The sequence below is a fragment of the Sceloporus occidentalis genome, unplaced genomic scaffold (assembly GCF_023333645.1).
Source record: "Sceloporus occidentalis isolate IW3139 unplaced genomic scaffold, rSceOcc1.0.p SCAF_3, whole genome shotgun sequence".
In the NCBI taxonomy this organism is placed as follows: Eukaryota; Metazoa; Chordata; class Lepidosauria; order Squamata; family Phrynosomatidae; genus Sceloporus; species Sceloporus occidentalis.
This window is the reverse complement of record NW_028316983.1, coordinates 135,228,133-135,241,634: the sequence shown is the minus strand read 5'-3', so window position 1 is coordinate 135,241,634 and position 13,502 is coordinate 135,228,133. Positions and strand designations below refer to the sequence as shown.

Sequence of the window (13,502 nt, the reverse complement as noted above, 5' to 3'; positions counted from 1 at the left end):
GATTGAATATGTCCACTGGCCAGAGAATAATAACAGAGGAATGAAAAACTTGTGGGGAGAGGAAAAGAAACAGAATGGGTTAGCTGGCATTTTGAAGAGCAGTTGTCCATGCTACAAGCATAAAATCCACTTACAGTGTCTCATGCAGTGGATAAGACTGAGACTGAAAGACTTTCTCAAGGCTAGATTGGTGGCTCAGAAGGGATTTTTAAACCCAGGTCCTCCCAGTCAAAGTATAATATTCTATTCTCTATACCATACTGGCTTCAAATATATACCAATTGGAGCTTCTGAGGCAAGAAGGAAGGGGATGTCATAAATGCTTGAGCAAAAAGCATCATGGAATAAACATCACATGGCTAAAAAAAAACAAGCAATGAGTGTTTTTATCATCACGACAATGGTTTATTAGAATGAATGGGTCACATTAATCCTTACTTTAATTTGTTGCTGGAGGGCCAATAATTCCTTTTGGCCATTCCTTGTATTTGTATATTGGGGGTATTAATTTTAAAATAATGAGTTAGTAACAGAGTACTGGTGAGTAACTTACTAACTTTTTAACAGGTGGAAATGAGTGATGACAAGAAATTATTTTTTCATGAAGTAACTCTAACATGACAGCACTGACAACATTTCCAAATTCTTTGTGCTATGGCATGGGGAAAGATCTTTTTCACTACTAAGTATTGAAGATTGTCCAATAGTTTCAATTTCAGGAAGCGGTGCTATGTTTTCTGAACAAAAGAGATCCACTTGCTACTGATTTAATTCAGAAGAATCTGTTTCTGCCTCATCCATGTTAAACTGGTGGCTGTCAGCACCCTATCAGCATTTCAAAGCAAGCAAACCAGGCTGTTTTGGGTGTTTTTCTTTTCTTTTGTATAAATATTATTTATATTATTACTATAAAATACTGTTATATAAAATACTATAGAATACTATTTTATTATATAAAATATAATATTATATAAAATACTATAAAATACTATTTTCAAGGATATTTTCCTGAAGGCATGTTATTTCCCAGGAAATACTATTTTCTTTCCTTTCTGTTTAATTTGCCAGGATTTGCTCCAATTAGTGGAATGTGCAGTAAATATCGTAGCTGCACAGTTAATGAAGATACTGGGCTTGGACTGGCTTTTACTATTGCTCATGAGTCTGGACATAAGTAAGTTTTTGTGTACATTTTAGGGAAGTTAAAGAATTTTGTCTGAATTTCAGAATCCCTCATAGTGACAAATGATTATTCTTTCATAAGGAGTCTAAGGCCTGTTACAGACTGCCAAAATAAAGCTGCTTCGGGTCTCTTTGGAGGTATGCTGTTTAAATGATGCATGCACCCTAAGAATCGGGAAGCTGCACCAAAGCTGCACTCCAGTGCTTAGGAACGGCGTGTGGCTTTGGCGCGACCTCCGGCCTCTTAGGTCCCATGCATCATTTAAATAGCATACCTCCAAAGAGACCCGAAGTAGCTTTATTTTGGCAGTCTGTAACAGGCCTAAGAGTCAACCTGGACCAATTAGATGCGACAAATTGTGCATAAATTGTAGTTAAAATCCAGACCTTGATTTGAGTTTCTATATCTGAAAGCAAACTATAGCTGAGAGTTACTTGTCTGGACAGACATATATTACATGCACTGCTACTGTTGTGGTTATGCTTTAACAAGAAGAAATGTGTTGTTGTTGTAATGTATGCCTTCAATCGTTTCCAACTTATGGTGACTCTAAGAAAGGTTTTCTGGGGCTGAGAGGGTGTGACTCACCCAAGGTTACCCAGCAGATTTCCAAGCCCGAGCAAGGAATCAAACCCCTATCTTCAGTCCCAGTCCTATGTTCAAACCACTACCCCACATGGTAAAGGTAAAAGGTAAAGGTTTCCCCTTGACATGAATGTCTAGTTGTGACTGACTGTAGGGGGCAGTGCTCATCTCTGTTACTAAGCCAAAGAGCCAGCATTATCCAAAGATAAATCCAGTAATCATGTGGCCAGCATGACTGCACCAAACGCTGTTACCTTCCAACTGAATTGGTACCTATTTATCTACTTGCATTTGCATGCTTTGGAACTGCGAGATTGGCAGAAGCTAGGACTAATGATCAGAGCTCACCCCATCATGCAGCACTTTGGCCTCAAACTGCCAACCTTCTTGAACCTGTGTCTTAAATATTAAGCCACTACATCCCTAGTACACCACACAGTACTGGTTACTAATGGTTAAATACCGTAATTAATCAGGGTGTTGCTGCAGGATGTTCTGTTCAATACATTTCTTCCTGTATTCATGTTATGCAACTTGTGGGGGAGGTTACTTTTAATAATTGTAGGTGTGTTCAAAAGTGGGTGGGTTCAAAAATGTTGTGTTTATGCTTTGTGGCTCATTAAGATATGTCAGACCAATCCTATATTCCAACCATATAAAGGAAAGTAGCCCTTTTTCCTGAGGTCCTTTCTGCCCAAAATGATTTGAATGCCATGTGAGTACACATGGACATGTGCACACATGCACACAGGGACAACCGTATGTTAAGCAACATATTGGGTAAACTTATTCAGAGAACTTCTAAGAATATCTGAGCATAATTTCTTTTAAAAAACAAACAAATTCTGCAGTATTTTCTCATAAAACAAATGAAGACTAAAAATTCTATACAACAACAGATAAAGATGTGGAGATGTGGTTGAGATTCCCCTTGCATGTTTACAGCGCAGCATCTGGCCTTATGATGGCAGAATTTATAAAGGTGGAACATGACTTGTCATTTTTTTTATAGCTTTGGCATGGTCCATGATGGAGAAGGAAATATTTGCAAAAAGTCTGAAGGCAACATTATGTCCCCCACACTGGCAGGGCACAATGGGGTCTTTTCCTGGTCAGCTTGTAGTCGTCAGTATCTCTACAAATTTCTAAGGTATGTATTCCAAAGAAGTGATACAGTTTGAGTAAAAGGCTCGCCACTGAAAAGGTTGATTTAGCTCCCCTTCAGAGAACAGTGAGTGCTCATGTTTCAAGCTACCTGTGACTCAATATACCAGAACTGATAGAAAATATTCACAGAAAGCAACCAGGCCTGAACTTCAAAGAGTACAGAGTGTGGTCATTTGCTGGGGCTCTGAGACCAGCACAGGACCCACAGTCTCAGTGGGGCTGCTATTTTCAGGTTGTAGGGAGCACCCAAGAAATTCAGAAGGAATATGAAAAAAAACCCTTTGTTTTTACACTTTGCCTGTTTCAGGATTCTTGGAAGGTGGGGACAAGAAACTCTTTATTAAGAGGAATTTGAGGAGAATGCAGATGTTTTATCCTTCCAAGAAGTAATGCACCTTACACCCATAAAGAGTTTCATCAGAATACCTTGGAAATTATATTTATTTGTTTTTTATTTTTTCTGTTCCCGTTTTTGATCCTTTCCATTGCATGTGCACTCAGGTTGTTTACCTTCTTCCCACTCAGCACTAATTGTTGTTGTTGTATGCCTTCAAGTTATTATTTTTTTTACTTATAGCAAGCCTAAAGTGATTAGCTTTCTTGACAAAATTTATTCAGCAGGAGTTTTGCCATTGCTTTCCTCCAAAACTGAAAAACTGTTACTTGTCCAAAATCTCTTAGTGGGTTTCCAACTCTAAGCGAGGATTTGAACCGTGGTCTCACAATCTCAGTCCAGCACTCAGACCACTATACTATGTTGGGTCTCCTAGTGCGAGCATGAATCATAGTCAGTCTCAGCAGCTCTTTTATTGGCTGTATCTACACTGCAGATTTAATACAGTTTGATACTGCTTTAAGTGCAATGACTTAGTTCTATAGAACTCTAGGATATATAATAGCTTTGCAAGATATTAAGCCTTCTCTGTCAGAGTTCTGGTACCACAACAAACTACAAATCCCAGGATTTTATAGGATAGAGTTATGACATTTAGAGGAGTGTCAGGCTACATTAGTTCTGCAGTGAGGCAGCAGCCATTGTTGTAAGATAATTTTCTTTATAGAGATAAATATTTTTTCTAATGAGGAACAAAGTATCTTAGTCATGGCTTTCTGTGTGATGTGATTTCTGTTGAATCTTTTAAATCAATCTCAAAAGAAGGGCAAAGGGTGGATTTTCTGTAATGCAGCACCCATGATATCTTAAGAGCACATATTGAAAACTAGGCTTGACTTGGAAAGAGTGAACATATCACACATTTGAAATCGTCAGAAAGCTATGGTTGTTGGTGGCCATAACAATTTGCTGAATTTGATGGCTGTCCCAGAGTCAGTGCTGTATAACATATGAAATGGATGTTGATGGTTCAAAATATTGTGAATTTACCCATCTGAGTAGCAGTCACATAGATCTAGGCCTTATTCAGGTATTCTGTTAACATGGTCAGGGATGACGTGGGCAGTGAAGTGGAGTGTGCTAACAGGATGGGCCCAGTGTCACTCAGTGTATTTCCCAAATGCATGACTATGAATTTATCCTGGGCATTCCTTACAAACACTCATAAGTGGGATGTGTTCATCTTTCTGAAAACGGAAGAACATGCAGACAGCGAGTTTGGTAAGGATAACAGTCTTGTTTTCAAGCTGTCTTGTTTTTCTGTCACTTGTAAGACTGATGATGTGTTATGGATGTTATGTAGCTTAACACAGGATCCTGTTGTTAGTTTGGCTGTACTAATTTCTTTCAGACATGCTAAAAATACTGATCATGGTATTCCATCATTTCCTATATTAATATGGAGAGATCTCATTCTATTTCACGATGCCAGCATGACAACTCTAATTTTAGAAGTACGGGTTAATATTAGGAAAATGACATATGGGTCTGACATCTACAGGATGAGTTAATCTTGTTTTTCAGCAGGACAAAATTGAAGGCATCTGGATGTCAAGTCAGGTACTGCAGAACTGAAGGCATTTCAACTCAATTGTTAGTATTATTTAATCCAAATGAAGAGCTTTGGCGCATCAACCATGGTTAAAGTTTTTTGTTTTAACAAATATCGAATGCTAGATTCATTGCAATGTTAGGCATAGCATAGCCTTCTGCATATTCTGAGCCACTAACATGTGATGATGCTCTGGCTTATCAAAAATGTCAAACATGCTGATTTAAGTACTAGTTTGGACTGGGCAGTACAGTGTACACACCCCAGTTTTGAAAGACCTCATGTATTCCCCGGGCTTTGCATCTGGTGTGTGAATGAAGATATTTCTTGTTAGGCGATCATGAACTGTAGCAATATTCAGGACATTGTAACTCTTGTACTCATTTAGAATTAAGATGCCAAAATCAAAGGTCTAGGACAGTTTTCCTCCAACAGAAGTTTTCTGGGTGTATTAGCCTCCAGCTCCCATCATCCCCATGCCTGTTATGGGCAAGCAGCTCTGAAGGGCAGTGGTCTAAGTGGTCCTTTCCTTTTGCCAATCTTATTCACATTTCACGCCAGGAAACTAGGGACCCTAATTTGTTGGTGTGCTTAAGCTCACCTGTTGCACACATATGAAGAGGTAACAAGCTTACATTTATTATAAGGTGGGAAAATAAACCCATGAAGATTGGGTAGTCTATTAGACACAAACAATGATTTCACACAACCCCAACACTTTATTGCAAAATAAAAGATGACATGCATGTCTTTTGAATTCTACTCACAATTTTCCTGGACCACAATGATTTCTCAGTGCCCAGTCTTCAGGGTTAACCTCCCCAATAAAACTGGTGTTCTTGGCAGGATGTGCTGTAGTTTACTTTTCAGTAACATAATTATGCTCATAGGAGGCAGGAAAATTCTCTCCCTAGTCAGTTATCTTGGCTTCAGATTAGGACTTGTGGCAGAGTATCATAGCTCAGAGTAGTGATAAAAACAATGGCATTAGTTGCTGATTTTACAGGTCAGTCAGATGGGTAGGGGAGGCTGACCAACAAAAATGACTACAGCAATAATTTTGTTATTTCACGTATACTTAGCTGATCACTTCTAGCAAAACTGATGTTGTTTAGCTGTTGTTGTTGTGTGTCTTCAAGTCATTTCCAACTTATGGCCACCTATTATGGGGTTTTCTTGGCAAGATTTGTTCAGATTTGCCATTGCCTTCCCCTGAAGCTGAGAGTATGATTTGCCCAAGGTCACCCAATAGGGTTCATAGCCAAGCTGGGAACTGAACCCTGGTCTTCAGAGTTGCAGTCCATCCTTCAAACCATTATGCCATGCTGGCTCTCAGCAAATCAGGTATCTCCATGCATATGTAAGGTGCACAGTGTTCATAAAGAGACCTGGTTGCACGAACCAGATATAGCCATAAAGCTTTGTAAAACATTCTTCCAGGTGTGCCTTTTCAGAATCTGCTACTACTATTGTTGTAGGCCTTCAAATCATTTCCAAGTTGTGACAACCCAAAGGTCAACTTATCACAGGTATTTTTTTGTTTTTGTTTTTGTTTTTGGCAGCATTTGTTCAGAGGTGGTTTGTCATTTCTTTTATCTGAGGCAGGGAGAATGCAACTTGCTCAAGCTCACTCAGTGGTGACCAAGCAGGGATTCAAACAATGCTCTCCCAGAGTCCTAGTCCAACACTAAAACCACTGCACCACACTGGCTATATTTGAGTTCCCCTGATTTTAATGAGGCATATTGTACAGAAGACTATATAGAAGAAACTATTATAACCTAAAGTAGTCTTGTTTCAGAACTGAATAGCTAGAATAAACCACATTTGTTTCAAACTTCCTTTGACATCTAAATGTGAATTTTACATAGGGCTTGTCTACACCATGTAAATATATAACAAACTGTCCTCAAGGTGTATGGTCACTTCTGTGGAGATACCATTGGTTTTGGCCCTTAACCCAACTTAGCTCCAAACTAAGCAAAGTTGGGGGAAAGTCCAGTGTTTCCCAGAAATCCCAGAGTCACATCCAGTTCTTTTGGTATGTGAACAGCTGGATCAGATCTGATTTTACCCTATCTGTGGTCCACATGCCTTTTCCATCTGATCACTGCAGGGAAAGGGGATGGCCTGTTTTTGGAGCCCTCACCACCACTTCTTGAAGTGCAGGAGCTCTGTGTGAAGCCTTCCCTGCACACCTTTTCTTCTGCTGAGGCCAGAACAGGGCACCTATGTGATCAAAGAGAAAGAGGTAGAGTAATATCCTTGCTGATCACATGGTGGGCACCCTGTTATTCCCTCAGAAGAAGTGATAGTACACCAAGTGATATTTCACAGGGTGCTGCTAGGCTGCTGAGGCTTCAGCAGCAGCAGTGGCACAGAGAGGGATGGACCAGAGGGGACATCTCAGTGTCATCCTGGCTGCTGTGTGTGCAGTACAACAACACATTTTTAAACTGTTTTCAACCTGGTGCATGTGATTACCATCATGGTTGGTCCAGGGGCAGTCTGGGACATAATGCTCTGGACTGGCCCTGGATTAAGCAGCTGGTGTAGATGTGCCCACACTCAAAGATACCGTATATGCATCTCTTGTAGCTCTGCTCAGTCCTTGTGTCTTGCTGATCAGCCTAAGCCTGTACAAGAATACAAGTATCCAGAGAAGCTTCCAGGAGAATTGTATGATGCAGCCACTCAGTGCAAGTGGCAGTTTGGAGAGAAAGCCAAGTTGTGCATGATGGACTTTAAAAAGGTAAGACACCCATTTTTCCAACTACCCACTCTCATCTAACTGACATAGGACTCCCCCCCCCTCAAATCCTATTTATCCTCACATCAACTCAGGCTGAAAAATAGTGACACTGCTACGATCTGCTATCCAGTGATTCTGTTTGTGCTGAGATATGGAACCAGGTGTTTTCAGCCACATCCAGCTCTCCAGCCCATACACTATTCTGATACTCATAGAATTCCAGAATATCTTGTGCAGTATTCATTATAGAAACTCTATCCAAGGAAGCTGTCTCTGTACTGAACCAATGTCTCCTCTCAGTGATGGACTGGATGAGGGCAAACAAATTAAAACTTAATCCAAACAAGACAGAGGTGCTACTGGTCAGTTGTAAGACAGATCAGGGAATAGGGACTTTGCCTGTGCTGGATGGAGTTACACCCCCTGTAATGACTGGGGCTGCTTGGACCCCTGGGATCATCACACACACACCTGAAATCTCAGGCTTGCAGCTTGGGTATTCTCCTGAACTCAACTCTGAGCCTGGATGCCCTGGTTTCAGTAGTGGCCAAGAGTGCATTTGCTCAGCTAAAACTAGTGCACCAGCTGTGCTTATTTCTTGAGACGTCATATGTGGCTATGGTAACACGTGCCTTGATTAAATCATGTTTGGACTACTGTAACACACTCTACATGGGGCTGCCCTTGGAAACTGTTTGGAAACTTCAGTGGGTTCAAAGCACTGCAGCTAGAAAGCTGACTGGGGCCAGTTATAGGGAGCATATAACTCCCTTGTAGAAACAGGTTCACTGATTATTGGTTCATTTCCAGGCACAATTCAAAGTGTTGGTCATGACCTATTAAGCTCCACACAACTTAGGTCTAGACTATTTGAGGGACTGCATCACTCCATATGAACCTGCTGCAGCCCTAAGATCTTCAGGGAAAGGTTTTCTCTTGATCCTACCTCCATACCAGGATTGCTTGGTGAAGACAGGAGAGAGAGCCTTCTCAGTGGCTGCTTCCACCCTCTGGAATGCCCTTCCATGGAAAGCTAGGTTAGCCTCCTCCTTCAAGGCCTGATCTCAGGGCCTGGCACTGAGTCTACAATTTTTGTCAGTCATTTCCGGGGGGGGGGGGGGGATGAGGGTGCAATTTTTCCAGTTTTCCAGCTCCTGGCAAAAGGGAAGGATGTGCTCAGGTCTATAGCTAACTAGTAGAGTAGTTACTTCCTACAAATTACAAGATTTAATTGATTTGTTGCTGCAACTTAGAAAAACTCTCTAGAGTATATAAGTAGCTTACTGCTTCTCTCCTAGAGGTGAAGCAAATGACAGTTAAAGAGCAGCCTGTAGCCTCTCTAGCTGCCATTGGGCCAAGATTGCAGTATCCACATGGCCTGCTCCCAAAACGGGCCACCACTTGCAGTCTCAAGCCACACTGGCCAGGAGTCGATTTAGATTGACACTTATTTTAATCCTGTCCTTTGGACCAGAGCTTAGCCTTGGTGCAGCTTCAAGCCGCTTTGGGTGTGTGTGTCATCTAAACAACACGCCTCCAAAGAAGCCAAAAGCCACTTTACTTGGCCCATGTGTTTTGAACCCTAGTCACTGCAGTACAAGAGCACACCCTCCATTTTGTTCTCCATTCACCTAGATTAAATGTTCCTCATACCATCTCACTAAATCAGTGAGAAGGACTAATCATCTCATTTCACCTTGATCTAGAAACTGCCAGCTCTTTTAGCTAAAATTTTGTTCTTATATATCCAAATATGTGTGAATAACAAGCTGTGGCTGATTATCCTTAATGCATACTGTTTAATGCTATCACTAGGGACTGTCCCAAGGTCTCAGAAGTTGGCCCAGAAACCTCAAGGTTTGGGACAATCCTGAACTGTCAACTCTATTATGGATACAATTGGAAATTAATAATTCCTAATTCCACACTTCATCACTGTCTTTATGTCCCATTAGGATATTTGCAAAGCATTATGGTGCCATCGAGTTGGCAGAAAATGTGAAACCAAATTTATGCCAGCTGCAGAAGGGACAATGTGTGGTTATGACATGGTAAGAAGGAATTTGGGTTTGTTTGGTTTTTTTAACAAGGGTAGTGGTAGAGATGAGGTAATAAATGGGAATGAGAGTGGACAATAAATGATATGGTATATGTATTTTAAATGCTAGGAAAAAATAAAGCTAAAAAAGGATTGTTTGATAGCTTCTTTTTACAAGCCCCATTTGCAATAATTTGATATATTAAGCATAGACTTCCATTCTGTCTTTACAAGGAAATTCTCATTGACCATTTATTACTAAAAGTTGATCTTAAACAAAACAACAGCAACAACAACAAAATATTATGATGTTTAGTTTTAAGAATAAAATTGTCTTCAAAGGACATACTGTCTCTGAGGCGGGATACAGACGGGCAAAAAGGGGTGTATTCATGACGTCATGAAGGTAGAGCCTTCAGACGGCCCTTACCTGAATGCCGCCATGAACACGCCCCCCGCACGCCCCAAGTGGGAAGAAGCGGCATTAAAAAGGTGCTGCTTTTCTCCGCTTCTTTTCTGTATGATGCGCAGCTGTGCAGCTCCTTCTGTAAGCTGCTGCACCGGTACGTCAGAATTGCTACGCCGCTAATTTAAGTTGCCCATTTAAAAGCTCCGAGTCAGCTGCGTCGCATAATGAGTCGGGGTCCTGGAACATGCGCAGTTTGCAGTCAGGCTTTAATTGCAGCGTCAGCTGCCATGCAGGTGTGGAAGCTGCAGCACAGCTGCAGCGCATTTTAAGACTCGTAACCCTAACCCTAACCCTAACCCTAACCCTAACCCTAGAGCAACATGTACGCATGCGCTGCTTGGAAAGTTTGGACTTTAAAGTGAGCCCCTACACACATTCCTGTGCCATTTTCACCTAACAATAAAACCCCCTAAAACTGTAAATATTTACATATGTACAAGGGAGGTGATGGGGGATGGCAGGGGGACAGCGGTGGCAGCGGCGACAGCTGTGGCTGTGCATTGCAGATTCAGCAGGAGCGCGGGGACCAAAGGAGAGGAGGCATCCATGATGCTGGTGACACTGGCAAAGTGCAAGCGGGCAAGGATGCCAACACCAGCTGATCACCAGCTGGCAGGAGACCACCATTGTTCTTGGGCAGAGTGGGGAAAAAAGTTTTAAAGGGGCTTGGGCACTTTAAATGTGCCCATAGGCTTTCTGCCGCTGCTGCTTAGCGCTGCAGCTGCGCAGCTGCGCATCCGCCAGCCGGCAAAGGAAAAAAAAAGCCCCGTTTTTGGCCGCCCGTGCAGAAGCTGCCTCTCTCTTTGCAGCGTCCTCCGAGGCGGCGGTTTGGAAACTGCGGGTCAGAAACGGCCCCAGGTGAGGCGTCTTCACTGCCCCCCATGTGGAAGCCCCATCTCCTGAGCCACGCCCCCGGGGCGGGCGGTCTGGAGGCTCCGTATTCAGCAGAATACACCTCCAAGACGTCTTCCCCTGCCCGTTTGTATCCCGCCTGAGTTTCTTATTTATCATTAAAGACCCTTAAGAAGGCCATATACACCAGATTCAAATAAGATTATCCTTTATTTTCTTGTAACCCAATGACAGTATTTCATAATATGGAATGTAATTTAGGCCTTATGGTAGGATGTTTCGGCAGCTTCTTTTAGTGACTCATTAGACATGCATTTCTCATCACTATATGGCTGCATCATTAAGAATCACTTAACATCTTAATTGCTCTTGCTGGCCATGGCTGCATGCTAGTTATGTTTTTGCTTCTTCTGTTTTCAAATTGGTTGTTCTTATATGATGTTTGACTCAAAAATTTGTTTTTAAGCTGTATTATTTATTTATTTATTTATTTATTTATTTATTTATTTATTTATTTATTTTTAGATGCATGTACACTATTTTGGTAAAGCACTCAGACTATAAATGTATTTAATAAATAATAACATTAGCTCCATTGGGTCATAGTAAGAAAGTGTAGGTGTTGATACTTCCCATATGAACTGGGCACTACTATTGGAAAGCATAAGCATCTCCATAGTGCCAGGGAAACCTGGCTATGTAAGTGTGATTGCTAATGGCAGAACAAGATGGCCCAAAAAATGTTGCACTTCTAACATTTCTTTCTTTCTTTTTTTGCTTTTTTCCTTGTGTTTCCCACCCTCTATAATTCAACAGCAGCACTAATGCTTTTACTCTCCCAACAACTGAAAGACTCAGGATCAAAATGAATATCCACACAATTAGCAATTATGTTAGTGGTTTTTAAAGAATAAGGATCAGGTACAGTGGACCTTGACCATAGTGGGGTTAGAAGGAGGCTCTCATTCATGCCAGTGAAAGCTTTCCTTCTGTGGAGTTGATCACATGGGGAAAACTGGAAGTTTAAAAGGGTCAGAATCCGCAGTTATCTAGCGTGTTAGGCACAACTGCACAAATGGTTTGCACATGACATTGTGCGCAAACTGCTTAGAATCTGAGAAGAAAGTGACATGAACTAGGAAATAAGCATTTGGAGGGAAATATTGGAAATTAATTTCCGTTTCATTCATGAATTTGCTTTTTTTGCCCAATTGTTGTAGTGTGAAAGCTAATTGCAGTTTATTCATGGGATTCTCCTTGTTTTTGTGTTTGTTGCCAGATTTTCCATGGTTCTTTGGGGTGAGTTTACTTCCAGTGTACAGAATAAGTAAAATAATGCTTGTCTGCATCCCAGCACGCTCCTATGTGTGTATGTATGTGTGTTTCTCCTGCTTCAGCCGCAGCGATCCCCAAGCTGTCCTCTTTAAGGGATTTTGGACTTCAGCTCACAGAATCCCAAGCTATTGGCCAACATGGCTGAGGCTTCTGGGAGCTGAAGTCCAAACTCCCTTAAAGGGGACAGTTTGGAGATCAATTCAGCCTTCCTTCTGTGCCAGAGCTCTTGAAGAAACAGCTGAGGCAAAGGCAGGGACAGAGCAAGTGAGATAGAGAAAAGGTTGAGTTCCCCCTCGCTCTTTCCTGTGTATGTCTGTCTGTCTCCTGCTTCAGCCTTCCCCATAGGCAGCGCCCTTAAAGGAACAGCTGCTGAGGGAATGCAGGGACACAAACACAGATTTATTACAGTCTATGTGAACATTTGATTGCTTTTTCAGGATGCATGTGTGTTTATCATTATCAGGATGGAGGCACCTTTGGTTCTGTGGTATGAAAACCATTTGTGCATCTGCACACAAGTGCAGATTCATCTCAGATTCTGCACAGAATAACTGTGCTTTGCATGCAAAACCATTTGTGCAATTAATAATGGGTTCTTACCATTTTAAACTTCATTTTTCCCCTTTGTGTGACAAACTCCTGCAAGTGCTGATAGAAGCATAGGTTCTAATCTGGAATGAGACCACAATGTTTTTCCCTCACTCACTAGGGTCTCAGTACTTAAACAGGCATTTGGGTAATTGCAGTTTGAGGGAATTGAGTCACATTCAGTTTGACCCTCAGACAGAGGTAGCTGGGTGCAAGAGGCTGGAAAAAATGCCTCATCTCTACCACACCCTATGGCAGCTGCTAGCTCCCTTGTCAATGGTAGTGGTGAATCCACTCTGGGTTTTAATCTGAATTTTAAAGAGCTATCCAAGATTCTTAATCTGTTTGTAAGATAGAACTCAGCACCTTAGATAGTTGCTTTAAAGTCCAAACCAAAAGTTGGAGCAGAGTCACTGACATGGAAGCCACCAGCTGTCTTTAGTCTCACTCCTCTGAATCCACAGAGAAAATGCAGGGTTTTTTTTTCCTGCCCCTTTCCAAACCTAGTAGGCTGTAGTGAGCATAGAGGATGTTTTAAAGGGGGCACAAATAAACTCCTAATCTAAGCAGATAAATTCAGCCAACCT

At 41.6% G+C, this 13,502-nt stretch overlaps 1 protein-coding gene across 1 annotated transcript in view; it reads left to right on the top strand.

The window, feature by feature from the left end:
* The window catches only part of ADAMTS16 (ADAM metallopeptidase with thrombospondin type 1 motif 16), a 92,839-nt gene that overhangs the window by 25,215 nt on the left and 54,122 nt on the right, over positions 1–13,502 (top strand). The window contains exons 8-11 of the mRNA XM_089516395.1: positions 1,069–1,174; positions 2,781–2,918; positions 7,480–7,633; positions 9,589–9,684. Coding sequence (XP_089372521.1) covers positions 1,069–1,174; positions 2,781–2,918; positions 7,480–7,633; positions 9,589–9,684 — 494 coding nt within the window. The remainder of the gene's footprint in view (positions 1–1,068; positions 1,175–2,780; positions 2,919–7,479; positions 7,634–9,588; positions 9,685–13,502) is intronic.